General features: G+C 39.1%; 1 protein-coding gene across 2 annotated transcripts in view; it reads left to right on the top strand.

Moving 5' to 3' along the window:
• The window catches only part of Aduk (Another Drosophila Unc-51-like kinase), a 243655-nt gene that overhangs the window by 191501 nt on the left and 25125 nt on the right, over positions 1-27029 (top strand). For both annotated transcript variants that reach the window (XR_011017586.1, XM_068225373.1), the window contains exon 7: positions 8419-8603. Coding sequence is in view for 1 of the 2 variants with exons in the window: in XM_068225373.1 (XP_068081474.1) it covers positions 8419-8603 (185 nt within the window). In the remaining variant the exon portion in view is untranslated. The remainder of the gene's footprint in view (positions 1-8418; positions 8604-27029) is intronic.

Here is a 27029-nt window from a genome sequence, read left to right as displayed (position 1 = left end):
AGAATAGTTCCGTAGGACTACAGCTGGTAGGACGAAGTGACCTGGAAGTTCAAGAGAATGGAGCCCGTTTCGAAGAAGCCGGTGGTGACATTATTGGGCCCGCTGTAAGCGAGGTTGCGCCAGCCGAAGCAGAATGTAGAAAGGGTGACCAAAGCGGGGATGATGCAGAGTCCCTATTCAATGAGAATTCCATTATAGGTCCAGATTATATAATGTCTATAGCCAGTGTGGTTGAAGATCCGGAAATTAAAATAAATTTGGAGGAGGCCAAAAATGATGTTCTTCAAAAATTTGCATGTGAATTCGATGACAAGCCTGGAAAAGAAAATCCTGCGTATTTTCTTTTCGTCCAACCAAGGGGAAGATGTACCAGGAAAGCCTAGGTCCTGGTCCATAGTTATCAAAAGAAATGTTGTTCCAGCATATAAGATCCGTCCGACGTACGAACATCTAAGTAAAAGAATGTTCCAGTATGTACCAGACTCCACAAGTGCGCTAGGCGGAGTCAAGTGACGTCACCTGTCGTTCAAAGCTCACCTCCCCTAGAGATATTTCTCGAAAATATCTTTCTTTTCGCAAGTTTTCAACGCCTGTGCCAATTTTAATGGAACAAACGCTAAATTGTAGTGGACGTCATGAAAATTAACCTCTATAAATTCCAAATTAATCCATCCTATGGTTGCTGAGTTACAATGATTTAAAATCTAACAGAAATTACGCACTCACAGTCACATGGCCGAGAGGAACTACCCCTCCCAGCGCCAGCTATATATGCCACTGGGTCAAGGCTAACAGGTAGTTGTGTGTTGAGTTGAGTTCAGTTCATTGCAAGCAGTCCAGTCTGGCAGTGCAGTATGTGTATGAGTAAGAGAGAGGGAGACTGGCCCTCACATAGTATGTTCGTGCAGTCTCGAAGACAGTACTTTTCGTCGTGTTTCGCGGAGACGAAATTACGGGCTAGTAAATCGCCATCGTACTTGAAAAAAAAAAGACGTCGCACCGTAAGTAGTCTATTGTGCCGCGACTATGATATAACTTACAGACATTTCGAAGTATAACACGTACGAAATCAGTGAAATTCGAAGTTATATATTGGACATTCACAACATGACGTGTGGACTTAATTAATTGCACACAATATTAAATTAACAACAGAAACTGTCGTGTACAGTAACTTTAACTACTCTAGAACTTATTTTCTAACATAGCACATCCTTGGACTGTGTCTTTTTATTTATGTGCCATATTAGGACATGACGTGTTACAGTGATAAACTTAGTGAAAGTTAAGAACCTTTTCTAAAATAATATAGTTCTATCAACATTAGAGAATCATTGTTATCTGTCAGGACAACGATTCAAAGACTGTGGTTAGAGACGGTAATGAGAAATATTACGTGTTTGCACTGTGTTGGACGTTCTCAGTGACAGTTTAAAATAGTTTTTTTTTTTTTTTTTGCAACAAGGACTGTGATCACTCATTTGACGTCTTAAAATTAACATAGCATCTGTAAATACTACTTGCATGTTCTGTGTGTTAAGATCATTTTCACGAGCAGCAGAAATCTTCAGAAAATTCTACAAGATCCAACTACCTTCAACATCATTTCATCTATGACGTCAACGTGGTTTCTTCGTGGAACTTCAAGTTCGAGTCATCATCCGCACCCGCGGAATGTTCCAGATTCTCATCAGTATTCGTAAGCCAAGTTTTTTGATAAGTGAGTAGTCACAAACTGACTTTCTTTTTTTTTCTTTCTTACCAATCGTGAACAGTGGTTTACCCAGTGCTGCGTGTGACGATACTTCGTAGTTTTCCACCATTACTCAAAACTCATCTTTTAATGATAAATCTATTTTCAAAATCTATTTCACACAAGAAAGACTCTAGGAGTTTCAAGTGTTCTATGTTTCAAGGCTCACAAACTGAGAAACTCTCAACAGAAGTTCAAATTCTTATTTTCAATTATAAGTGTGTTCATGTCATGTCATAATACTTAGAAAGACTTTAGGTGAAAAACTGACACTTTATGTTTTCGCAAAGGACTATTGGATCTGTGAGATTTATTTATTTTCACAAATTGCATTCAAGAAGATTTACGTTAACCCTTTTGATTTCAACAAATTATTTGCATTCTATATCGACATTGCAGGGTGGTGAATTGATTAACATTATTAATAAATTGTTTGAAAAAGGGTATAACCATCTATTATTCGCACTGCGAGTCTATCCTGCTCTGTACCGGCTCCAAAAACCAACTTCCACTACCTGAGATCCTTCTCATGCCTTACGCCCCGAACTTTTACTGGTACAGTACATATTTGGCAAATGTCATTCCACAGTGACAGGAACTGTTGTAATATAATAGCATTTACAGGAATATCCAGTTGAAATGGTACATCCATTCGAACATCAAGTTGCTTGACATTGTTTTAAAAGTTGGATGGGTTGGTGAAGTAGATATGACTTTCCTGAATCCACTCGTCGTCAGGCATTTTTGAACAAGGATTGGGAGATGCTTCCTCTGCCAGTATCTTGATGTCTGCACAGCTTTGGTAAGTTGTACAATTTTCTTTACTAGGGCGTCATTACTATCTTCATTTAGTTTAAGCAGATATTTTGACGTTAAGTAATGTCTATGTAGGTTCAGTGGCGGTACCAAAGTTTCCAACTGTAGTGTGGTGGTTGGGGTGGAATTCATCACTCCAATACATGTTCGAAGTGCTCGATATTGACATTTGTCTAGTTTATCTAGTACTGTAGCAAAGCCAAGCCTTAACAAACACTTCAGTAATTAAGATGAGGGTGCTTCAAGGCTCTGTAGAACAGAAGTGCTGTTTTGGGATCCGAACCCCGAGATGAGCCAGCGTTGCACACATTAAGTTTAGAGCAGGTTCAATTTTCTTAATGACATGCATTATATGGGCAGACAAAGTCAATTTAGTATCGATCAAAAGTCCTAAATATTTCACTCTTTTTTTTTTTTAAAGTTGTAAATATCTTGTTTCATTCTGTGGATGTCTGGAACGAAGCATTGTGAATAGGTGGATACTGTTGGCTTGTCTGGGGAAATAGTAAGACCATGATTAAAGAGCTATGGCTGAAAGATACGCATTGCTTCTGTCAGTTCTTCTTGGCATCATTCAATAGATCTGGAAACTGTATAGAAGCATAAATCATCTGCATATTGAAGAATGTATATATTATGGTGAAATATGCAAGAAATATTAGCAATATACACATTAAATAGAAGGGGTGCCAAAATGGAACCTTGTGACAAGCCAGTAGAAGTAGACCGTGGGCTGATGGTTATATCGTTGTGAGTTATAATAACTTGCTGGTCACTGGACAGTGCAAGGAGATTTCCTATGAAACCTTCTGGAACCCCAGAAGTGCATAATTTTGATGCTAAGGCAGGTAGAAAAACATTCTTGTAGGCCGCAGTAAGGTCTATATATAATACGGTGATATAGCCGTTGTTCATCAGAGCTAATTGAATGTCAGTGATGAGATGTACCAATGTGTCCATAGCTCCCTTACCTTGGCGAAAGCCCAACTGAGTGACTGGTAAGAGATGACATTGTTCAAGCCACCATTCTAGTCTGTGTTTGGTAATTCGTTCAAGTGTCTTAAATACTTAAGATATTAAGGTGAGTGTTCCATAGGATGAGTCCAGTCAAGGGTCCTTGCTAGGCTTCAAAATATAGGGAGCATGTGAAATAATTTGAAAGCACTCGGATATGTGCAGCCTGACCACTATCTATTTAACAAGTTCAACTGATATTTGTGTCTGTCCAGGGGCATATGCAAGAACGTCAGATAATTAATTTTATCGGGACCAGGAGCCGTGTTGGAACTTGTTTCCAATGCTCAAAGCAGTTCTTCAAGGTCTTTTTGCTTTACGTTGCACCAACACAGATAGGTCTTATGGTGACAATGGGGCGGGAAAGGCCTAGGATGGGAAAGGAAGCAGCCGTGACCTTAATTAAGGTAGAGCCTTGTGTGAAAATGGAAAACCATGGAAAAGCATCTTCAGGGCTGCCGACAGTGGGATTCGAACCCACTATCTCCCGGATGCAAGCTCTCACAGCTGCGTGACTCTAAGCGCACTTTCTAGGTCAAAAGGGTATAAGAGTTCATGGTCAAAATTCTCCAGAATTAGTACTTCTTGCAGCAGTTTAAGGTTTTGCAAGATGCATTATAATTTGTAACAATATCATTAGTTTCTCTCTATTGGTCCATTATGTCACAATATTAATTTTGCACACTGTAAAATTCTGTAAGTACCAAGTCCATGGAAGGATGAACCAGCTTGCATAATACATTTTCTGTAACAGGTAGGGGCCATGCCGTCGTGAAATTCGGTCGGCTAAGAGATTCTCAAAATCGTTTAATATTATTTCACACAGCAGAGGCAGGTGACAGTGGAGTGAGTGCACTACAAAATTGTTTCTAACTCTGACGTTTTTTACACTTCAGCAACTGTTTGACTTTAGCTTGGGTCCTGCAAGCAAGTAAAAAGTTTGCTTCAGTTGATGCAGCTTTATATTTTTTGAGGGTGAGTTATCTCTCATTTACAGTGAACTGACATTCATCGTCCCATCATGGAGTGCATTTCGATTTTCCCAGTATAATGGTCTATTTTCTAGAATAGTATTTCTTGCTGCAGTTTAAGGCTTTGCAAGATGCATTATAATTTTTAACAATATCATTAGTTTCTCTGTATTGGTCCATTATGTCACAATATTAATTCAGGATGGCTGAGTTTAAAATTAAAATAATGCTGATAATAATAACTTTCAGTGGCCTAAGATTAATATTTAAAGGTCTTGAGTGTTAAATTAAAGATAGAATTTGTTCAAGTTGATGGAAGCGAAGTCATGCTCAGCTGTTATGATATTCTCAATGATATAGTAGACTTGCGAGCCAGTAATTTTATTGTAAAGCATTTATAGTGGATATTATGTAATGTAGAGCACATCTTGCAGTTTAGCAACGAGTGATGATGATAAGATACTCAATGACCACATGTTATATTAACCATATATGTTAACTCAGATCATGTGCATATTTATTGTTTTAGCACAATCTTCTGAATTATTTAATCTTTGGAATGTAGATTTAGATAGCCTTATTAAAGTGATGATACATGTCTCTGATCACTCATTATCAGATGGATGGTGGAAAATAGTATTTAATGGAAGGTCATCTGTTTGATAAATTTTGTTTCTTGTCCAGTTGTAAAAATAATGACTAAGGATCAAGTTTAAGAGTAGAATGAAATAATATTAAGAAGATGCATGCGTGCGTGCATGTGTTATTTCAGGTGATATCATTATTGAAATGTGGATTTTGATCCAAACTCATGTTCACCTTGGAGAATCAGGTCATTTCAGCATTCAGTGTATTTTTGTTGTCTTTGCTGATATTTTATGTGATATATTGGAATAGATCAGGATCAATTGACACTTTAATTTATTTATTTATTAAAAAAAAAAAAAAGATCGTAATATATTCTCAAAGAGAGCAAGTAGAAGCAAGGACACTGGGCTAATTAACAAAAACTCAAGAAAATTTATGATACCATTTAATCAGAGCAAATTAAATAATAAAGTAAAATATTAATGAATCGGCATGTGATATAAATTAAATTTGTCAGTTGATTATCTGTTAAAGTGAATTAAATGTCAGCTATAATTTGATTTGCTGATTTTAAATCCATAGAGTGACATCGCTGAATCTATGTAATAATTTAGCTCTGTTAGCAAATAATTAATCCAGAATAAGAGCTATGCTCAGTTGAATGTACTATTGACAAATTGGATTAACAGTAATGAAATTCTGAATTAATTTCTTGACCAGTGAAGTGACAAATTGTGTATTTTATAAATATTGTATGAATTAGGATTAGGTTGGTCATTGGTCACATTGAGTGAACTCTGTAAATTTAAACATTATTTTGCAAAGTGATACATAATTTAATAATAGATTTGTTATAGAATAGAGATGACCATTAATTAATTTCATCACATCACGAATAATTTATCAGAAAGGTAAGGTAAGGGTGTATTCTGCCTAAAGGCAGGTCTCCGAACCTCTGCAGAGGTGTGCCTGAGCCGGAATTTACATACGGTAAGGTGGCCAGTTCCTTTCCGCTCCTCCATTCCCTTACCCCCTACCAACAGCGTGTGGCAACCCATCCAAGTCTTGACCACGCCCAGTGTTGCTTAACTTCGAAGATCTCACGGGATCCGGTGTTTCAACATGGGTATGGCCGTTGGTGCTCATCGACAATAATTTAACATTTTTCTATTAAGTTTCATTTGTACAAACATAAGTTTTTTGGAAGAATAACATCACACAACATACAATTTTATTTATTTATCCATCATTGTAAATTGCTACTTCATGAATAAATGTCAAGCCTTGTTTAATTGTGTGGTTTGCCAGGATGAGTGGCTCAGATGGTTGAGGCAGTGGCCTTCTGACCTCAACTTGGCAGGTTGAGTGGGACGTAAAGCCAATAACATTATTATTATTTTCTGTGTTACCTTCAGCCCTTGTCCTTTAAATGCCTCTAAATATGATACAGCCCACAAACGAACGGTCCATCTTGGGATCTATCATGTTGCTCGGTGAGTTGGTCAGGGTAATTGGAGGCAGTATATATGTGAAATTAGTGCTGTTTACTTAAGTTCTTGTGTATTTTAGTTTCTGTTTGGATAGGGGAAAACTCCTTTAAACTGTAGTTGAAATTTGTTAGGAACGTAATGTTCTGTTTCTATGTTCTTACAACCATTATTTTCTCCTCTTTTCATTTCAGACTCCTAACTACACATTATTATCGATTGCTACAACGCAGTGTTAATGACAATAATAACTTGCTCCTAAAAGAGGAAGAAAAAAACTCAACACTCAGCAAAACTTTTTGTTAGTGCACATTATTCTTCTTAGATTGGAATGTTACCATGCTTTGGGTCACCAAACAGTGTTGAACGTATTTTAAACAATTTCAGATCAGCTAATATTTTATTGTCTCTGCCAGTTTTTGAATTGCATGCTTTTTAGCTGAAGATGTCCCACAAACCGGGACAAAACATGTACTAATTAGACATTAAGCTATGTCCAAAATTAAAGTATTGGAAGGTGGAAATCATCCTTTAAAATCAAAGTTGTCCACGAATTTCAAGAGTTTTCCTGATGATGTTCCACAAGAATTCCTTCCAGTCAGAGGATTATTTTGAAATTACATTCCCAGAAGAAGAACAAGGGAACACCAACAAGCAGTTCCTCCTCGTTATCCAGTAGAACAATAGAACCAATATGATTCACTACTTCAGCGACTTTCGAGGACTAATAACCTCTCCAAGGTGTAGTATAATCGCTTACAAATTGTTGTGGGACGCCATCATCTAAGTCATTATTTCTTAACCGAACTACAAAAGGAACATGCAGACACTGAAACATTACTAAACTGATTACAACTTGAATGTAACTTGAAAGCTTTGAACACACAAGTTCAATATAAATAATACACTATAACATACCTGGAAAAAACACACATTATTAAACAAGGAATAAAAATACACGTTATTAAACAAAGAATGACATGTTTCATCAAGAACATCACGTTCTACCAAGTCACTCTTAGTATTTCAAAATATTTACGTTTATTTCTGTCCAAAAGCCTAGGAATTTGAAATTTGGCACTTAATGAAGTCTGCACTTCAGCATGCAGAAGAGACTTCTGCTCTTTCATTGGCTTGAATCCAACCGGCTGCCAGTCTGCTGACCCCTCTATTGTGTCATGCCATGTGTTTGTTATCCCTCATTGGTCTGGAAGATAATGAAGAACACTAACAAAATGAGAGGAAACACATGGAGGTATCGTCACTTGAAGAATAAAGAGAAAAAGGAATCGCAAAAGAACAGGTTGGGAAGCCTAGGCTTTAAGTGCCATTTCATTTCATAGCCCCAATCCCTAAAACTCATTAACAGCAGCATTACATTAACCGACTGTTGTTGCTGAGGTGTTTTTGTCTCTTCTGTGAGGATGGTTGCCCAGTTATACTTCCTTTTTAAACATTAAACACCAACACTGATGGGCGTGACAGCTAGCATAATTTAAAAATTGGAATATATATTATAAAATAATTATTTTTGATTATTAAATATTTTCTTGAATTCATTTTCATGTTTGTACTGGTAATTCCTACTGCAATGTGAAAAAAAAATATCAGCATAGGAAGGCAGATAGTGTACTTATGCCAGCAATTACAAAAGTCTACCTTAAAATGGAAATATGTTTTGTTTGGTTGAACTGAATTTTTTATGAAGTGATATTTTCAATTTATTTTTTATTCTTATTTCTCACTGTAATAAATGACATTCAGTGGACTGTTATTTTTGTACCTGTAGGTCAGTTGGCAAGTCGGACTCCAGCAATGGCAACTGCCTTGGAGATAGGATATTCTGCTGAGCAGTATATGGCAGAATGTCAGTATCAGACGGCTCTTGACAAGTTTCAGTCTTGTCTTGGGATACTGGTGCCCATGTTGAGTGCTGAGCCCAAGGGTCGTCGCAGGGACCTCCTCCATCTGCAGGTGAGAATTTCCATTTCATTTAGTTTTCATTTTAGAAATGCACTCTACTTTTTCTGGTCAGGGTTACCTGTTACGGAATGGTCTAGAATGTATGGCCAGCAACTCAGTGCCGAGAATTGGGTGGCATAAATAATCCAACAACTCTCTAAAGAGACCAACAGCTTTGGATGTAGGAGCCCCTTTAGTTGGGTGCTGGATCAAAATGATGTAGTACCTCTGATGAAAATATGAAATGGTGATGATTTTTGTTTTGAGAGTAAGTACAACTAGGTAATCATCCTCTCTGAACAAATTAGTGGAAAAGAAATTTTAAATAAAACAAAATTATTTATTCAACAAAGGAATTTGGAAACTCAGTACAAAATAAAACAAAAGATTATTGAATTAGGCCAAAAAATTACTAACGAATCAGAAAGGAACATGCGTTTCCTGAGTAACAGTACACTTGTAATTTACATGCCCTTGATTAATCCACTGTTGCACATAAAGCAGATGACGAGAACATCAGTAGTCACGTCATCAGCTAGTATACGTTCGAGTGTTTCCTGCAGGCTGAGGCTCCGTCTTAGGCCAGAGAGATTGGTGCTCTCTCTGAGGATGTAGGCCATGGTGAAGTCAGCACCACAAGAACACAATTGGGGGTCTTCTCTCTTTAGGAGATAAGAGTGCATAGATCGTCCATGACCTATCCTTGGCCTACACTATACTATAGTCTCTCTCCGTTAAGGCCGGAAAGAGGAACGCCACACGGTAGTTGTCTTCTTAATTGCTCTCAGCTTGTTGGGAGTTCGGACAGCTAGCCATTCCGATTCACAGGACGCCAAGATGCTTCTACGTAGCTGAGAACAAATATCTTTAGTAGATACATTGATAGGTCTTTGAAATAAAAGTGCCAGGATCACTTAACCTCGCTAGAAGGCCATAAATCTGCTGCGCCAGTGGGTGTTGCGAGAAAGAGGTTTCAATAGACTGCAGAGAGCTTAACGAATTTGTACACGTAAGAAAGCAACTTCTTTCATCACACAGTGCAAACTGCAGAGCTTCTAAGATGGCGTAAAGCTCCGCAGTATACATGCTACATACACTAGGAAGCGAGATCTTTGTGCTCATATCATCGGTGACGAAAGAGCAACAAACAGTTTCTCCTATTTTAGAACCATCCATGAAAATATGTCTCGTGGCTGGATATTGGTGAACGAAGTCCTGGAAATACCTCCCATAAATGGAGGAATCCGTGTTCACCTTGGGTCCACGGAGAAGATCTAGACGTATTTCCGGTCATGGAACTAACCTCGGAGGTACCTCACTAAAAGTTTGTTCAAGACAATCACCGATGTCTTATATTTAAATCACGACACAAGCTATCAATTCAAAACCCAACCGGCCGTGTGGCATTTGGCCAGTCTTTGTACCTCTGGTGGTATTGGGTACCGAAGATGCATTGATAGCTTGGATGTAGTGGCATTTCACAAATTTTGGCAGCGTACATGAGGAGTAACTGCTGCCTCCTTATCCGTAAAGATGGAACTCCCACTTCAGCATGTAGGCTGGGAATGGGGCTAGTACAGAAAGCTCCCGTTGCCAGCCTAACTCCACTATGGTGAATGCTGTCTAAAATGCTCAGCGTAGATTTTGATGCTGAGCCATAAACTGCACTTCCATAGTCAAGTCAGGAGAGGACCGATGCCGTTTAAAAATGTAGCAGCACCATGCGGTCATCCCCCATGAAGTGCCGCTGAGGAACCTAAGCATGTTGAATCTCTTCATGCAGGTAACCTTCAGCTGACGGATGTCGGGCTGCCACATTAGTCTCTTATCAAAATGGAAACCCAGGAATCTGCAGGTGTCTACTACTGATAAGACACTGTTTCGCAAGCGGAGATCTGTTTCATGATGCGCAAGCCAATGTCGATGGAAGTGTACAACTGAGATTTTCACCACTGAAAATCAATAACCATGTTGCAGGGCCCATCTGTCAACTCGGTTAATAGCTTGCTGTAGCTGTCTCTCAGCAAACACTACCCTTCCCGAGCTGTAATGTAGAGCTAAATCATCTACATACAGCGATGGAATGACTGCGGGTCCAGCAGCGACAACTAAGCCGTTGATGGTGATTGCGAACAGCATGACACTCAGTACCGATCCCAGACGTACTCCATTTTCCTGCACATAATATTGAGAAAAAGCATTCTCTACTCGGACTCAAAAGAGCCGGAGGGACATGAAGTTCTCAATAAACGTGGCAAATTTCCCCAAAATCCCCACTGGTGTAGTGCGAAGAGAATCCCATATCACCAGGTAGTATCGTAAGCTTTCTCCAGGTCAGAAAACATGGTGACTAGGTGTTTCTTCCGGAGAAAGGCCTCCTGAATGGTGCTCTCCTGACTGACCAGATGATCAGTGGCAGACCGATGAGAGCGAAAACCACACTGGTAGTTAGACAAGAGACCTTCCTCTTCCATGGCCCACAAAAGATGCCAGTTAACCATCCTTTCAAATAGCTTACAAAGGCCATTTGTAAGGCATATAGGCCTATACCTATCCAGAAGTTTTGAATGTTTACCTGGCTTGAGATGGAAACACACCCTCGCTCCATATTCTATTGAATGGGGTGAGAATATCCTTGAGACATCTGTCACTCAAATGCTTCAGCATTTGATTGTGGATTTTGTCTGGTCCAGGAGCCGTGTCTCTGCGTAGCGCGAGTGCACTCCGCAACTCCAACTTCGTGAAAGGCACGTTGTAGGGATGCGAAGGACTAGAGGCGAAAGAGAGATGGTGTACCTCTGCTTCACGCTTAATTGGAAGAAATGCAGAGTATTATCTCCTGGAGCTGGATGTATCAGCAAAATGCGATGCGATGTGGTCTGCAGTGACTGAAGGAATCGTAACTATATCTCCATTAATGGAGATTCCGGGGACTGAGGGCACATTCTGTACTCCGACAATACGGCGGAGTTTGTCCATACTTGTGATGATGGAGTATGTGCCGTCATAGAAGACACATACTTTTCCCACGTAGCTTTCTTACATTCTCGAATTAAAAAAGCTGGCCTTAGTGCACAAATGCTTAAATATGATATGATTGGCCATTGTAGGATTCTGATGATAATGCTTAAAAGCCTGTTAACGATCACGTATGGCTGCTGCAATTTCGTTGATCCACCATGGGACCTATTTCCAGCGAGGAATACCAGATGAGGAAGGAATTTTTTACCTCTGGAGCAGCTAAAATTCTGGTAGTAATGGAAGAAACGTGGTCGTCAACAGACTTCAGCATGTCATCGGCCATCACTGCGCATCTGGAAAATTCTGGCCAATTTTCCCGCCGAAGTAACCAGTTAGAATTATCAGGAAGTGATTACTATCACAGAGGTCATCGTGTACTTGCCACCGTAACAGGGGAACTAGCGCATGGCTGCACATACTGTAGTGACATCCAAGTGAGAGAATGTGCCGTATGCGCTGCTGAAATGAGTTGGTTCCCGTGTTTTAAGCACACAAACATCGAATTGGTTGATCAATTGCTCGAGCATCCTCCCCCTTGCACAGGAAGACAGAGAACCCCAGAGTGTGTTATGGGCGTTCACGTCTCCCAGCATGAGAAAAGGAGCGATCAGATCTTGTAGTGCATGCATTTCAAGATTGTAGTCCGGTGGAATGTACAACTGCAACTGCATGTAGCGGAGTATGAAGTGGTACTTCATCGCTGAAGATGTCGGAGCGGACTAGGGTACAACTGCCCCCAGTCACAGCGCCATCTACAGATACTTTGTCCTTAGAATAAAGATTATATCCTCTCTTAGTCGTGTCGTGTCTAGGTCTCAAACGAGTTTTCTGTAGACAGACTATGGAGGCCGCAGAGACAGATATCAATTGACATAACTCAGCTAGGCACTATGGAGGCCGCAGAGACAGGTATCAATTGACGTAACTCAGCTAGGCAACAGTGATAACTATTGCAGTTCCACAGCAATAATGCCATTGTGTGGATAGGTATTGCAATTAAATTAGGACAGTTGCTTGCCCTTCTTTCAGTCAACTAACTGCCAATTTCTGCCATCTTTGTCTTTTTGTATTTTGTCATCACCATCCACTGCAATGAGAGGTTCAGTCTCCATTGTTTCCTCACTAGAGGGTGATTTGGAGACTGAACACTCCATGGATGGTGATATCTCTTATTTGGAGCGGTGGGCCTTCTTTCTAGGAGAACCTAGTTCTCCCAGAAAGGGATCGAAATGGAGGTCATCGAGGCCTCTCACTCTTGCCCACCGTTTCCTTAGTCTTTAAAGGAGAGCTGGCAGATGACTTGCCAGTCTTCTTTGGGGAGCCTGTGTCCCCTGATTGATTTGGAGAAGACAACTTGAATTTTTTGGGGGAGTGCTGTGGCTTCCCCTTCTTCTCCTTTATAATCTGGGCTTTGGTAGGAAGGCTGGACTTTCCAGCCATACTTGGGGAAGTCTTTCGCCCTGCCCTGGTGAGGGAGGACTTCCCAGACGAATATTCCTGAGAAGGGCTCTTCCCAGGCAACACCGGCAATAACACACCTTTAGGTTTTGCTGCATTTTCTGATACTTTCTTGGTATCTCCATTGACTTTGACTTTACAATGCAGTGTCTGTACTGATGTTCTGTACAAAAGACTGTGGCATGATCTGCACTTTTTGATAAACAATACAAAATTTTAAGTGAATGAAGAGGTTTTAAAATAACAAAGAGAAAATAGAATTTACCAAACGTGAACTAATAAATAATAATACATTTTAACTTGAGAAGAACAAGGGAGAAAACGGTGATTTACTCAGCGCATGAGGTCAACACGAGGCAATTTGCAGAATCAAATTTAACGTGATTACTATATAAGTTGCTTCTGGTTTAATAACAGAGTTATAATGCCTAAATTTAGCATTAATCGAAAGACATTTCTTTTTGTATGTAGGCCAAGTTATCCGTTGTGCCTGCTTCAGTTTTTATATTCTGCTCTCTATTGATGGTTTTTCATTGCAATTCCAAGTGTGATTTTCACCCAAATATTTAAATGTACTTACAATTTCAATTCGTTTATTATTATTTAATAATAGCTGAATTTAGAGTTCTGAAAGTGGGCATTATTTTTGTTTTATCATACGAAATTTGCAATCCAACTTTTTTCACTACATTTGCAAGTTCTTCCAATTGAACTTTAGCCTCTTCGAAACCATTTGCCAGTATCGCAAGATCATCCGCGAATGCCAAGCAATTTAGTTTGATATTTTTTCCAGTTTTGACTTTTGGAGGACATACCTTAGTCCACTCTCGCATGACCTTTTCCATTGCATAATTGAACAATAATGGCGAAAGTCCATCTCCCTGGTGGAGGCCTGTTGTAATTGCAAATGATTTAGATAACTCATTTCTGAATCTAACTTTAGATTGAGTATTCTTAAGAATCATACCAATCAGGCTAATAAGTTTGGAATGTAGACCAAATTCGTGAAGGACATTCAACAGTGATTCACGATGTATACTATCATACGCCTTTTGAAAATCAACAAACGTAATAACTAAATTTTTGTTTCTAGATGTATGATGTTTCATAATCCATTTTAAACTGATTATTTGGTCAGGGCAGCTTCTTCCTGGACGAAATCCACCTTGATATTCCCCTAGTTCACAGTCAAGATGTCCCTGTATTCTGTTATAGATAATCTTAGATAAATTCTTATATGTAATATTCAATAATGATACTCCCCGATAATTATTTGGATCAGATCTATCGCCCTTTCGTTGGAGCATGGACATTTATCAATGTGTACGTTTTATTCTCTACTTTGATTGTCATCAATGCCGTTCGGGGGGAGGTGGAAGAAAAATCTTTAATTGAATCTAAGATACTAGTATGAACCAAAAAGCAGACTCCAAACTGAGGAACACTCTTTAGTACTCCTTCACCTGGGGGACCCTTGTGTAGGCGATATCCCCCTGACTCAAGGGGGTCTTGATCCATATTACGCAATTCTTGAAGAGCAGTTATCAGTATCTTATGTTGATCTAAGACGTCTGTGAGATGTTTTAATTTGCCCACTTTCATTAATGAATTTATGTTCACTGTAGCGAAATATGAGAACTGTCCTGATTTATTAAATTTAAGTTTCCTCTTGATCGGATGGGTCTGCATGTTGTTTAATGGGTTGCAGGCGCTCCGACTCGCTTGGTCTTCCATGTGACACCCCACCGTATCCGAATGGTGTCTTTGTTTGGATCTGATGATCGTGTGTATCCAAACCGGTGGATATTTCATTAGAAGACTAATCATAATAGGCTGATTGTCTGATCAATGATCAATACATTTCTGACCGAAGTCAGGGCTTACAATGCCAGATGTGATCTGGCAAGGTGATGAATGGTGAATGATGGGTGATGAAAGATGGATTGTGAATAAGGCTTTTTGCCTTATTTCATCCTAGTTGTTCAGGACTGGGAGTAGGCATTTCCTCCATACCCCGCGAACGTTATGGTTTTCCTGCCAATACTCGGGTAGCTGATTGAGTGGTTTCCCACTGGGCGATGGGGTCGCCACATCCCTACGGCAGATAATTATAAATAATATAAATAATAACAATAATAAGAATAACCATAATAATAATAATAATAATAATAATAATAATAATAATAATAATAATAATAATGTGAATAAGCCCAGTAGGATTACACAAAGTGCATAGAGGCATGTAGTTGCCTTCCTTTGTGCACATATTTCTTTCATTCTCTTACTGTGGTCTTCCTTTCTGTCTTCAGATCTGTTTGTTCCAGTCTTCTTCTTTGTTCTTTCCTCTTGGTCATCTTGCCATTTGTGAATTTTGGATCTTAAGATCGCCCTGTTTTGGACATATGCTGGTGTAATTCCTGCTTGTTTCAAATTGGTTTTGATTTTGCCATTTCATTGTGTCTGTTTTGGCTTTACTCCTGTTCTTGTAGAATTCAACTATTTGCTTTGTAAGTCTGTTTAATTGCATTCTTTTAATATATTCATAAAATCTTAACCTACGTTTTCTTATGTCACTGTGTATATTTGTGCAGTTTGATTTCTTGTTTGCCTCTGAGTCAATATTTTCCATCAGCAAGTTTTGGGCCTAGAATTTTTCTTATGATTTTGTGTTCCTTCTTCTCAAGGTTGTCTGCTTTCCTGTTCAAAATTAATGTTTCACTGTATTGTAAAGTCTTAGTTTTGTGTGCTTGGAGATACATTTTTTGCTGTAGATATTTTGGATTAGTTGGTATGCAGTTTCCATCTTTTGGAATCTGATTTCATTGGCTTTTGTTTAGAGTCCATTCTCCTGAATAGTTTCACCAAGATACTTGAATTTTGATACTCAATTAATTTTGCCATATTTTGTCTCCATGAATTTTGGTGCTTGTTTTGTTGCAGATCATGTATTCTATCTTTTCAAAAGATATCTGAAGGTGAACTTTATCTATAATTTCTTTGAGAAGTTCAGTCCAATTTTTGGGCTGTTGAAATGTCACGGTTAAGATTGCTAGGCCGTCTGCAAATGCTAGGTAATTTATTGCAAATTTTCTCTGCCTAAAGGGATTGGTTGGTGAATTTTGAGGACTAATTTTTGTTTGCATCATTCTTGCATCACTTTTTCAAGGATGCAGTTGAAAGTAAAGGAGAGAGTCCATCTCCTTGTCTTACTCCCATTTTGATATCAAAAGAATCTGAGATTTCCTCCATGAATTTAATCTTGCACTTTGTTTCTTGTCAGCGTCTGTTTTATGATTGCAGGTGTTTTCATGTCTAAACCCTGTTTGTTCAATATTTGGAAGAATGACTTGCGATCAACTGAATGATAGGCTGTTTTGAAATCAACGAATGTGCTTTAGGTTTAACTTTAGGTTCAAGATTTTCACTGGACAAGATCGGCCTGGTCTGAATCATGCTTGATATTCTCCGATTTATGGTTCTTGTTATTGTTGTACTCTATCTAGAAGACAATGGGATAGGATTTTGCATGCTAGTGATACTAGTGAGATTCCTCTGTAGTTGTTTACATCTGTTCTACTGAGCTAGTTGGCCATGCGGTTAGGGGCGCGCAGCTGTGAGCTTTACATTCTGGAGATAGTGGGTTCAAACCCCACTGTTGGCATCCCTGAAGATGGTTTTCTGTGGTTTCCTTTTTCACACCAGGCAAATGCTGGGGCTGTACCTTAATTAAGGCTACGGCCACTTCCTTTCCACTCCTAGTCCTATCTCATTGTCGCCATAAGACCTATCTGGTCGGTGGGGCGTAAAACAACGTGTAAGTCTTTTGAACTGTCTTGCAGTTTCTGGTGGTAATGAATTTTGATTAGTATTTTGTGTTGGTTCTGGACCCTTCAGTAGTTCTTTAAAATATCTGGAAAAGTCCTTGCAGTTTTCTTGGTTGTTTATTGCCAATTGTCCATTTTCTTTCTTGAAGTAGCTTTGTTGTTGATATTCCTGTAAGCTTAGTTTTGAAGTCCTTATAGACATTTTCTGTGTTCTTTCTTTCAAAGTCTTTCTTGATTTTAAGTAGTTGATGCTCTTCAAATATCCTTTCTGTCTATTGGATCAATTGAGCTGTCTCTTACCTCACTGCCAGGAATGTTTTGTTGTTATTCTCTGTCTTCTTGCTGTTCCAGTTGTTGTATGCCTTTTGTCGAGATTGGATTGCTTGTTCACATTCCTCATTCCATCAAGTGTGCCTCTTCCTTTTCTGCAAAGGAAACAGTGTTTGTGCTGTTGCAATCAGTTTGCTTTTGAGTTGTTGCCAATTTTTTGCCTCCTTTATCTCTAATTCTGCTGTGAGAGATAGTTGGATCCTAGTGGTGTCAAATTTTTGGATTAGTGGCTTCTTTTTTGTGAATCTGTGATTTTTAACTGTAGTTTGATTCTTGTCAGGTAATAATCTGAGTCTATGTTTGCATCCATTCTGACTTGAACATTCATAATTTCTCTGCGATTTGGATAAGAGATTGCTACAGGGTCAATTTGGAATTTGCTGACGAGTGTGTTCAGTGATCTCCATGTCATTTGTTTTGATGGTTTCTTTTTGAAGTGTATTGAAATGATTTTAAGGTTGAACATCCTGCAAAATCTTTGTCCACTTTAGTTGGTCCATTTATGTGCTGGCAATTTTACAATTGTTTTTCTGTGTTTTCTATCTTTGTCTGAGTGTGCAATGAAGTCACCTAGTAGGATTTTGAAGTGGTTTGGGGGAATTTTGGATACCATTTCTTCTAGTGTTTCCTAGGATTTGTCTACCTTTTTTGGTTTGTTTTCTTGTCCTCATTGATTGACATGTGTGCGTTAATTAGTGTGTTTTTATCTGCACACTTTACGGTGATTGTCATTTGTCTATCATTTACAGACTTCATTATTACAAGTTTGGATCGTGGTCCAGTTTTTAGGACTGGAGTGGTTAGTTTCAGAACATGAATTTCCTGCCACACCTCTGGTGATCAAATGCTGACTACTTTGCTGCTTGCTGCAAGTGAGATGCAAAGTAGATTTGAGTTGTTGTTTTTCTTGACTGCAAAAGCAACTCCTAAAAGTGGTGTGTTTTTTAGAATTATTTTTGTCTGTTTTACATTTGGAGAGTCTGTAGTTCCTGAAATTCATTGCATTTTCTTCAGTGAATCTTGTTTCTTGGAGTGCCAGTATCTATATTTCTCTTAAGATTTACTCTCGTTCATATAACTTTCCTACACATAAGACAGTATTTTTATTTTGTGTTCCAAAAAAAAAAAAAAAAAAGGGGTTTTGCTGTTTGGGCAAAGTTGGCAAGAGGTTTTAGATTACCTTTGTTTGCATGTTAGTCCATACTCCCCAGAATCCGACAGTCTAGTTGTACCGTTCTTGACAGCAGTGGGTTAGTTACCACCCGGAGTAAAAGTTTTATTTTTGCCATGCCTCATGATACTTGATTATCTCAAGTTTGGACCATGGTTCACTTTTTAGGAATAGAGTGGTTAGTTTCAGAACATGAATTTCCTGATGCACCTCCGGTGATCAGACGTTGATCACTTTGTCGCTTGCTGCAAGTGAGAGGCGAAGTTGATTTGAGTTGGTTCTTCCGTTCCCTCTGCCATTGGGTTATATCCTCTTCTGCCTTCGAAGCTGTTCACCATTTTTCCCTTTATCTCAGTTGACTCACAAGAGCTAATTTGACTCTGCCTTATTCACACCTGTCCTGCATATCTACAGGAACTTACCCTATCAGGGAGGAAAAAAGATGAAAGAAGGTGAAAGATTAAGGAAACTGATAAATCCATGCAACAACGTTCTTCTACTACCACTTTTCCCCACACTTGTGGGGTCATTGTTGTGAACTGTGTCACATGTGTATTTGGCACTGGTTTACAGCCAGATGCCCTTCCTGATTCCAACCCATTTTGGAGGAATGTTTCTGTGGTGGTTGGTAGTGTGGTGTATTGTCTGCATATGAAAAGAAGAGTATTGGGAATAACACAAGTAGCCAGTCCCCAGAGCCTGAAAAATTAATCAGACAAGATTAAAATCTCTGACCCTGCCAGGAATCAAACCCAGGACTTGTGAACAGAAGGCCTGAACGCTGACCATTCAGCCAAGGAGTCAGACGTTCAACAACATTCTTGATTGAGACATATAACAGAGAGTAAAAGAGCGTCGTAATAAGTACTGAATTGGAGCTTAAGTGAATGCTCACGTATGTGAAACTGAGATAAAAGATTAAATGGTTATGTTAAAATCCAGATATGCTGTTCTGGAAGAACTCTAGAAATAATGAATGTATTGGAGGTGTTGGTCATTATGATCCACAGAGATCTGAGATACAGATTGACGAAGTCTTAAGCCATCTCAGACCAATGGATCTATGTCATGATCAAACTACATCCTTCAGATTTTGCAGGCCTATGCGCTTATGAGCACCTAATCTTAGCAATTTGATTACTTTTTCTGTATCTTGAGGCAAGATGTTTCGAAGTCTTGCCAATGAATTGTACTTGGCTGAGTTGCTGCTTTGTTTGTGTTTTTGAAACTGTACCTTTTATGACTATCAGAATTTTCTCTGGACTTGTCTCTAGGTTTGAATTTACTTGGCAGCTTGCTTTACTTTAGAGTACAGATCATATTATCTCATCATGATGTCATAAGCTTCTGTTTCTTCTCAAACTTTTATGGGTATTTTTGTTTATCTTGACAATAGTTATGTTGACTTGCAGGATAAGAGTTATTCTGTTTAGTTGTCTCTTTAAGAAGAAGAAGAAGAAGAAGAAGAAGAAGAAGAAGAAGAAGAAGAAGAAGAAGAAGAAGAAGAAGAAGAAGAAGAAGAAGAAGAAGAAGAAGAAGAAGAAGAAGAAGAAGAAGAAGAAGAAGAAGAAGAAGAAGAAGAATGTATTTGACTAAATTCAAGTAATGCTGTCTTTGCTACCATATAAAGTGTAAAGAAATTAAACTTTTTAGAAGTACTGGAAATTGAAGGCTGGTTATAAGCATTACATTATTTCATATTGATATATAAATCTGGATTAGAAACAGGTTTTACTTTAAGGTAAAAATTGTGTTCTCTAATGTTATTACTGAATCAGAAACTAGAAAAGTATGATGCTTGGGGTATAAGTCATAGCAAATGGTCATATGTCATGGAAAACATGACACTCATGGTATGTGGACACAGTATGAGATGGCAGTGCATTGGACTGCAGTAGTGAGTCAGGCTCCATGCAGAATGGATATGATGAGGCAAGAACAGTGTTCATACATCAAATTGCTTGTTTTCTGGGGTCGCAGTGCCAAAGAATGTCATAGAGAGTTTGTGGAAGCTGTGGGGAATAATGCCCTTCTGTACTGAACCATTGTGAGATAGGCAGCAGCATTTCAGCACGCATGTGAGACAAGCAGTGACCTACAACGGCCCAGATGACATGTTAGTATCTGGACTGATGTGTCACGTGCAGCAATTATCCAGTGCATGGGTGTGAACAGAATATGGACACTACTTAAGTTACAAGCCAAAATAGCATTAAAAATGAGCCATCCATAGAATTTTATGGAAAGATCTTCATCTGTATAAAATTGCATCATGGTGGGTGTCATGTCCAATCACTGACGTGCAAAAATGGACATGGTATGCTCTATGTTCTGACCACTTGATACACTACCAACAGGAAGGTGAGCAAATGCTGGAAAGAATAGTGACCGTGGATGAATTTTGGGCCAGGATATATGAACCAGAGCTCAAACACCAGTCGCCAGAATAGTAACACACAGGATCACCACAAAGACAGGCTTTCGATCAAAACCTTTTCCCCGTGAAGCTGATGGTCGTTGTAGTTTATGACATCAGATGAATATGTATCACTTCGTTCCACCTATCACAAGGGTGATAGCAGTGTACTGCAGAGACAGTTGCATTGTGCCATTAGAGACAAATGCCTGGATCTGTCAACAGTGTCATCCTCCATGACAATGCCAAACCGCATGCAGCAGAGGCTGTACGAATGCAACTTCAGTGCTGGGGTAGGAAGTACTGGAACATCCGCCATGGTCACTGAACCCGTCTCTGTGCGGTTTTGACCTCATCCCCAAAGTGAAAGAACCATTGTGTAGGAGATGGTTTGGGACACAGGAGGATATTGCCAATGCTGTGAAACATGAGATTACAAAATTCACACATGGTGAGGCAGTTGGTATTCAACATCTTCCACATCATTGGCAATATGTCTTGGGCAATCTAGAGGACTACTTTGGGGATTTACCGTAGAGGTTACTGTACTCTCTAAGAATAAACATCATGTAGCACAAGGATTTCATGGCTGACACTTTCATCACTTTATATCCTACACTTGATAAACCTATTTATATATTCCACAACACCTTATGCTTGCCACTCCCACCTGTATATTTCCATTTGTCGGGCAGGTTTTCTTCATTTTGCTTCTGCATACAAATAATTAACAAGAACGAATGCATGATTTTGATAAAAATCAAGTGATTTTATGTGAAATATTCAATTCTAGCCAACCTAATAATATGTTCTCAAGGTAGTAGGCTCAATCCCGGTTAAAGTTAATGGTATTTAAAGGCATTTGAATTTGACACCTCCATGTCATTTACTTCCAACAAATTAAAAATACTGGCAAGGCAATATTCTCATTCCACAGCATAAGGCCATCTATTATCAATAGGCATTAAACTTATGTTTTCATTAATTCATTATTTATTTATTTATTTATTTTGTTATTTACTAGCAAATGTATCGGTACTTCGCAACGGTATTCTACATTGTATACGGATATCGAAGTAAATTACTGTACATGAAGTGAATATGATTTTTTAAATTGCATGTCCCTTGGCGTTATCCGAGAAACAGCAGAGAGTGGTCCGCATACATTGTTTCCAATGTAAAGTGCGAGTTGCGGAGTTGTGATGATGATGACAGGTTCACTTTCTACTGCAATTCACTGTGTGTAACGTCAGTCACATTTTGATGACACCCTTTTAAGGGGGCACCTTTGCCTGATGACAAAGAGAATAAGGTAAAGGACTTTAGAAAAAAATTGCATGCACCCTTGCATTCTGCTAGTCAAATCAGGAAGGGAATTATTCATTACAATGGTACACAGGAGTTGGAGAAGGACCCTATTCCTACTGCCAGTTAAAGTCAATGTGGGAGTACTAATTACAATAGCAGATGCCCTCCTGCTGACAGTCACTATTGATTTGTAAAGTATTAATTACAATGTGGTGGCCGTGCGGTCAGGGGCGCACAGCTGTGAGCTCGCATCTGGGAGATAGTGGGTTCGAACCCCACTGTTGGCAGCCCTGAAGATGGTTTTCCGTGGTTTCCCATTTCACCAGACAAATGCTGGGGCTGTACCTTAATTAAGGCCACGGCCGCTTCCTTCCCATTCCTTGGCCTTTCCTGTCCCATCGTCGCCATAAGACCTATCTGCGTCGGTACGATGTAAAACAGAATAGCAAAAAAAATTACAGTGGCAGACACACCCCTTCTAGATCGCTACAAATCGACTTCAATAAATAAATATAGATCAACATACGGAAGTATATGCATGTTCACCTTCATTTACAGAATAACTGCTGCTAAACGGTGCATCTTATCGAAAAATGGATTTACGATAAGACGCCTCTGGCCTCATTTAGCGATCTAAATGGCTGGTTCTATTATATTTCCTCGTATCTCATCTATTTAAAGGTAACATTGTTTTGGAAAAGTTGAATAGGGTGAAATTTGTGTAAGGATTTCACACAGTGAATTACTTTTCAGATACTTATGTGACAGCTTCAAACATATAATTTGGCTCACATATGGCTACTGGGTGGGCCAATATTCGTGTAGAATTTGATGATCCTATCTTTCCTATAAGTGATTCAAACCATCATTAATACGTGTACAAAGTGCAAAATTTAGATAAATCTAGATATAGAGCTACATTTAACGTATAAGATAGAGATATGACAAAAAATCATAGGACCAAAGTTGTAGATCACTCCAAATTGAACAGAGCTTGTGCCATTCGTTTTGTGATATGACTTATCGTTTAGCCACCAAATACCTTAAAAGGAAGGTCTGCACCATCATTAAAATTGCCTCCTTATTTTGATATTTTTCTGGGGTAAAAAGTAAAAATTTTAAACATCTCATAATATTTCCCTTGGTTACAGGCTAAAAGCTATATTTTGCCAAATTTCAATTTTCTAACTCGTCTGGCAGATTGTGCCTCCATCTTGATATAGGGGAGGGGGTTAAAAATTAGGACTTTAGGGAAACTATTAAGCCCATGAAACCTATAGGTTATCGTTCTGGATAAATATAACCGACTACATTCTTATGCAGATTTGAAACTCCCAGCGTGTGCCCCTTTTCTTATACATATAAATGATTTGAGTAAAGGAGTGGAATCAGAGGTAAGGCTTTTTGCAGATGATGTTATTCTGTATAGAGTAATAAATAAGTTACAAGATTGTGAGCAACTGCAAAATGACCTCAATAATGTTGTGAGATGGACAGTAGGCAATGGTATGATGATAAACGGGGTTAAAAGTCAGGTTGTGAGTTTCACAAATAGGAAAAGTCCTCTGAGTTTTAATTACTGCATTGATGGGGTGAAAGTTCCTTTTGGGGATCATTGTAAGTATCTGGGTGTTAAAATAAGGAAAGATCTTCATTGAGGCAATCATATAAATGGGATTGTAAATAAAGGATACAGATCTTTGCACATGGTTATGAGGGTGTTTAGGGGTTGTAGTAAGGATGTAAAGGAGAGGGCTTATAAGTCTCTGGTGAGAACCGAACTAGAGTATGGTTCCAGTGTATGGGACCCTCACCAGGATTAATTCAAGAACAGGAAAAAATCCGAAGAAAAGCAGCTCGATTTGTTCTGGGTGATTTCCAACAAAAGAGTAGCGTTACAAAAATGTTGCAAAGTTTGGGCTGGGAAGAACTGGGAGCTGTCAGCAGAGAAATGGCCTGAAATGACATTAGTATACGAATAAGTGTGAGTGGCCTCTTTAAAAGTAGGAAAGATCACAATATGAAGATAAAGTTGGAATACAAGAGGACAAATTGGGGTAAATATTCATTTATAGGAAGGGGAGTTAGGGATTGAAATAACTTACAAAGGGAGATGTTCAATAAATTTCCAATGTCATTGAAATCATTTAAGAAAAGGCTATGAAAACAACAGCTAGGGAATCTGCCACCTGAGCGACTGCCCTAAATGCAGATCAGTATTGATTGATTATATTGATTGATTAGAGAATTTTGAGAATTTTCGATTTTTCTAGGGATTCTGAAATCATCAGCTTGTCTGGTACAAAGTTTTAAGTTTCTAAGATACCTGGAATCATCTCATTAATTCACGTCTGTTTTCACTTTTATGCCTTATTTTATATATATATATATATATAGTACAGTATATGCAGATCACCCCCAAACTGACTTCCATTTGTTAATATGGATTATATTTCACCAGCTTCCCTAATGGTTCTGGGGGCGTCATACTCCCACAGTATATTTTCCAGGTAGTAAGTCATACTGGAACATACACACGTCCATTATCTCGGTCATTTTGGACAATTTATTTTTTCACCCTTTCTCACCCCCTATGCCAAAGGGACCTGAAGTTGGACTTTAAAAAATCCAGAATTTTACCATTCATCTTAGCGACCCGGAAAACCATGGTTTCGACACTATTTTCGATTATTTTTATATCAACTCCCCCCTCCCCGACCCTAAAGGGGGCTAAACTTGGAGTTTTAAAAAATCGGGAGTGTTACTATTCATTTCAGCGACCCCAAAAACTATGGATTTGACACTATTTTTGATTATTTTTATATCTCAATGCCCCCTTGTCCCCCACCCGAAAGGGGGATGAACTTTGACATATAAAATATCCAGAGACTCCCTATTCATCTCAGCGACCCCGACAACTATGGATTCGACACTATTTTCGATTATTTTTATATATCACTCTCCCATCGCCCCCCACCACAAAGGGGGCTGAACTTTAAAAAATTCCGGAGTGTCACTATTCATCTCAGTGACCCTGAAAAGTATGGATTCGACACTACTTTTGATGACAGTTATATCTCAGCCCCTCCCCCACCCCCCTGCGCCCCTAAGGATTCCCCACGTGGTTTGTCTCCTGATACTAAAAATCATGCATTGTCATTACTCATCTCAGCGACCATGAAAACTATGGATTCGACACTATTTTCTATTATTTTTAATCACTCCCCCATCGCCTCCCAACCCCGAAGGGGGCTGAACTATTCCGGAGTGTTACTATTCATTTCAGTGAGCCCGGAAAGTATGGATTCGACACTATTTTCGATGATTTTTATGCCTCACCCCCTCGCTCACCCCCCCCCCCCCCAAGGTTCCCTGGGGTGTATTACCCGCATGTGGTTTGTCTCCTGATACTAAAAATCTGAAGTGTACAATTCACCTTAGCAACTCCAAAAACTGTGTATTCGACACTGTTTTTGATTAATTTTATGTATCACCCCCCCCCTTTGTCCCCATCCCAAAGGGGGATGAACTTGGACTTATAAAATATCCGGAGTCTCACTATTCATCTCACTGAGCCTGACAACTATGGATTTGATACTATTTTCGATTATTTTTATATATCATTTTCCCATCGCCCCCCACCCCGAAGGGGGCTGAACTTGGGCTTTAAAAAATTCCAGAGTGTTACTATTCATCTCAGTGATCCCGAAAAGTATGGATTTGACACTACTTTCGATGACTTTTATATCTCAGCCCCCACGCCCCTAAGAGTTCCTGGGATGTATTGCCCCCACGTGGTTTTTCTCCTGATACTAAAAATCTGTAGTGTCACTACTCATCTCAGCGACCATGAAAACTATGGATTTGACACTATTTTCTATTATTTTAATCACTTCCCCATCGCCCACCACCCCAAACTTGGACATTTAAAAATTCCGGAGTATCTCTTTTCATTTCAGCAAGCCTAAAAGTATGGATTCGACACTACTTTCGATAATTTTTATATCTCCCCCCCCCCTCGCCCCGCCCCACCCCTAAGGGTTCCTGGGCTGTCTTACCCCACGTGGTTTGTCTCCGGATACTAAAAATCTGGAGTGTACAATTCACCTCGGCGACCCCGGAACTATGTATTCGTTACTATTTTCGATTAATTTTATATACCACTCCTCCCCTCGCGCCCACCCCAAATAGGGCTGAACTTGGACTTTAAAAAATTCTGGAGTGTCACTATTCATCTCTGCAACCTCGAAAAGTATGGATTTGACACTATTTTCGTTAATTTGTATATCTGACCCCCCTTGGCCCCCTGCCCCTATGGATGTTCGGGGTGTCTTACCCTCATGCCATTTGTCTCCTGATACTAAGTCATAAGTATACCAAGTTTGGTTGAAATTGCTCCAGTGGCTTAGGAGAAGATGTGTCTTTTACACACCCACACACACACACCCATGCACACACACACATCCATTTGTATATATAGTAAGAAGGAGAATAATAATAATAAGAAGAAGATAAGAATTTTATATATAGTTCTTCGATTATTTATATATCTCATCCCCTTTACCCCCCCACTTGGACTGTTAGAAAATACGGAGTATTACTATTCATCTCAGAGACCCTGGAATCTACGGATTCAACACTGTTTTTAATTATTTCTATATCTTATCCCCCTTCACTTCCCACCGAAAAGGGGGCTGAACTTGCACTTTAAAAAATTCTGGAGTATTACTTTTCAACTAAGCAACCCCGAAAACTGTGAATTCAACAATATTTTCTATTATTTTTATATCTAACCCCTCGTGACCCTCCCCTCTCTTAAGGGCGCTAGGGATGGCTTACCCCACTGTGCTCGTCTCCCGATAGTAAGTAATACGTGTACTAAGTTTGGTTGAAATTGCTCCAGTGGTTTA

Source organism: Anabrus simplex, chromosome 1 (assembly GCF_040414725.1).
Source record: "Anabrus simplex isolate iqAnaSimp1 chromosome 1, ASM4041472v1, whole genome shotgun sequence".
NCBI classification, from domain to species: domain Eukaryota; kingdom Metazoa; phylum Arthropoda; class Insecta; order Orthoptera; family Tettigoniidae; genus Anabrus; species Anabrus simplex.
Note: the sequence above shows the minus strand (reverse complement) of the source record. Positions and strands in the feature narration are given on the sequence as shown.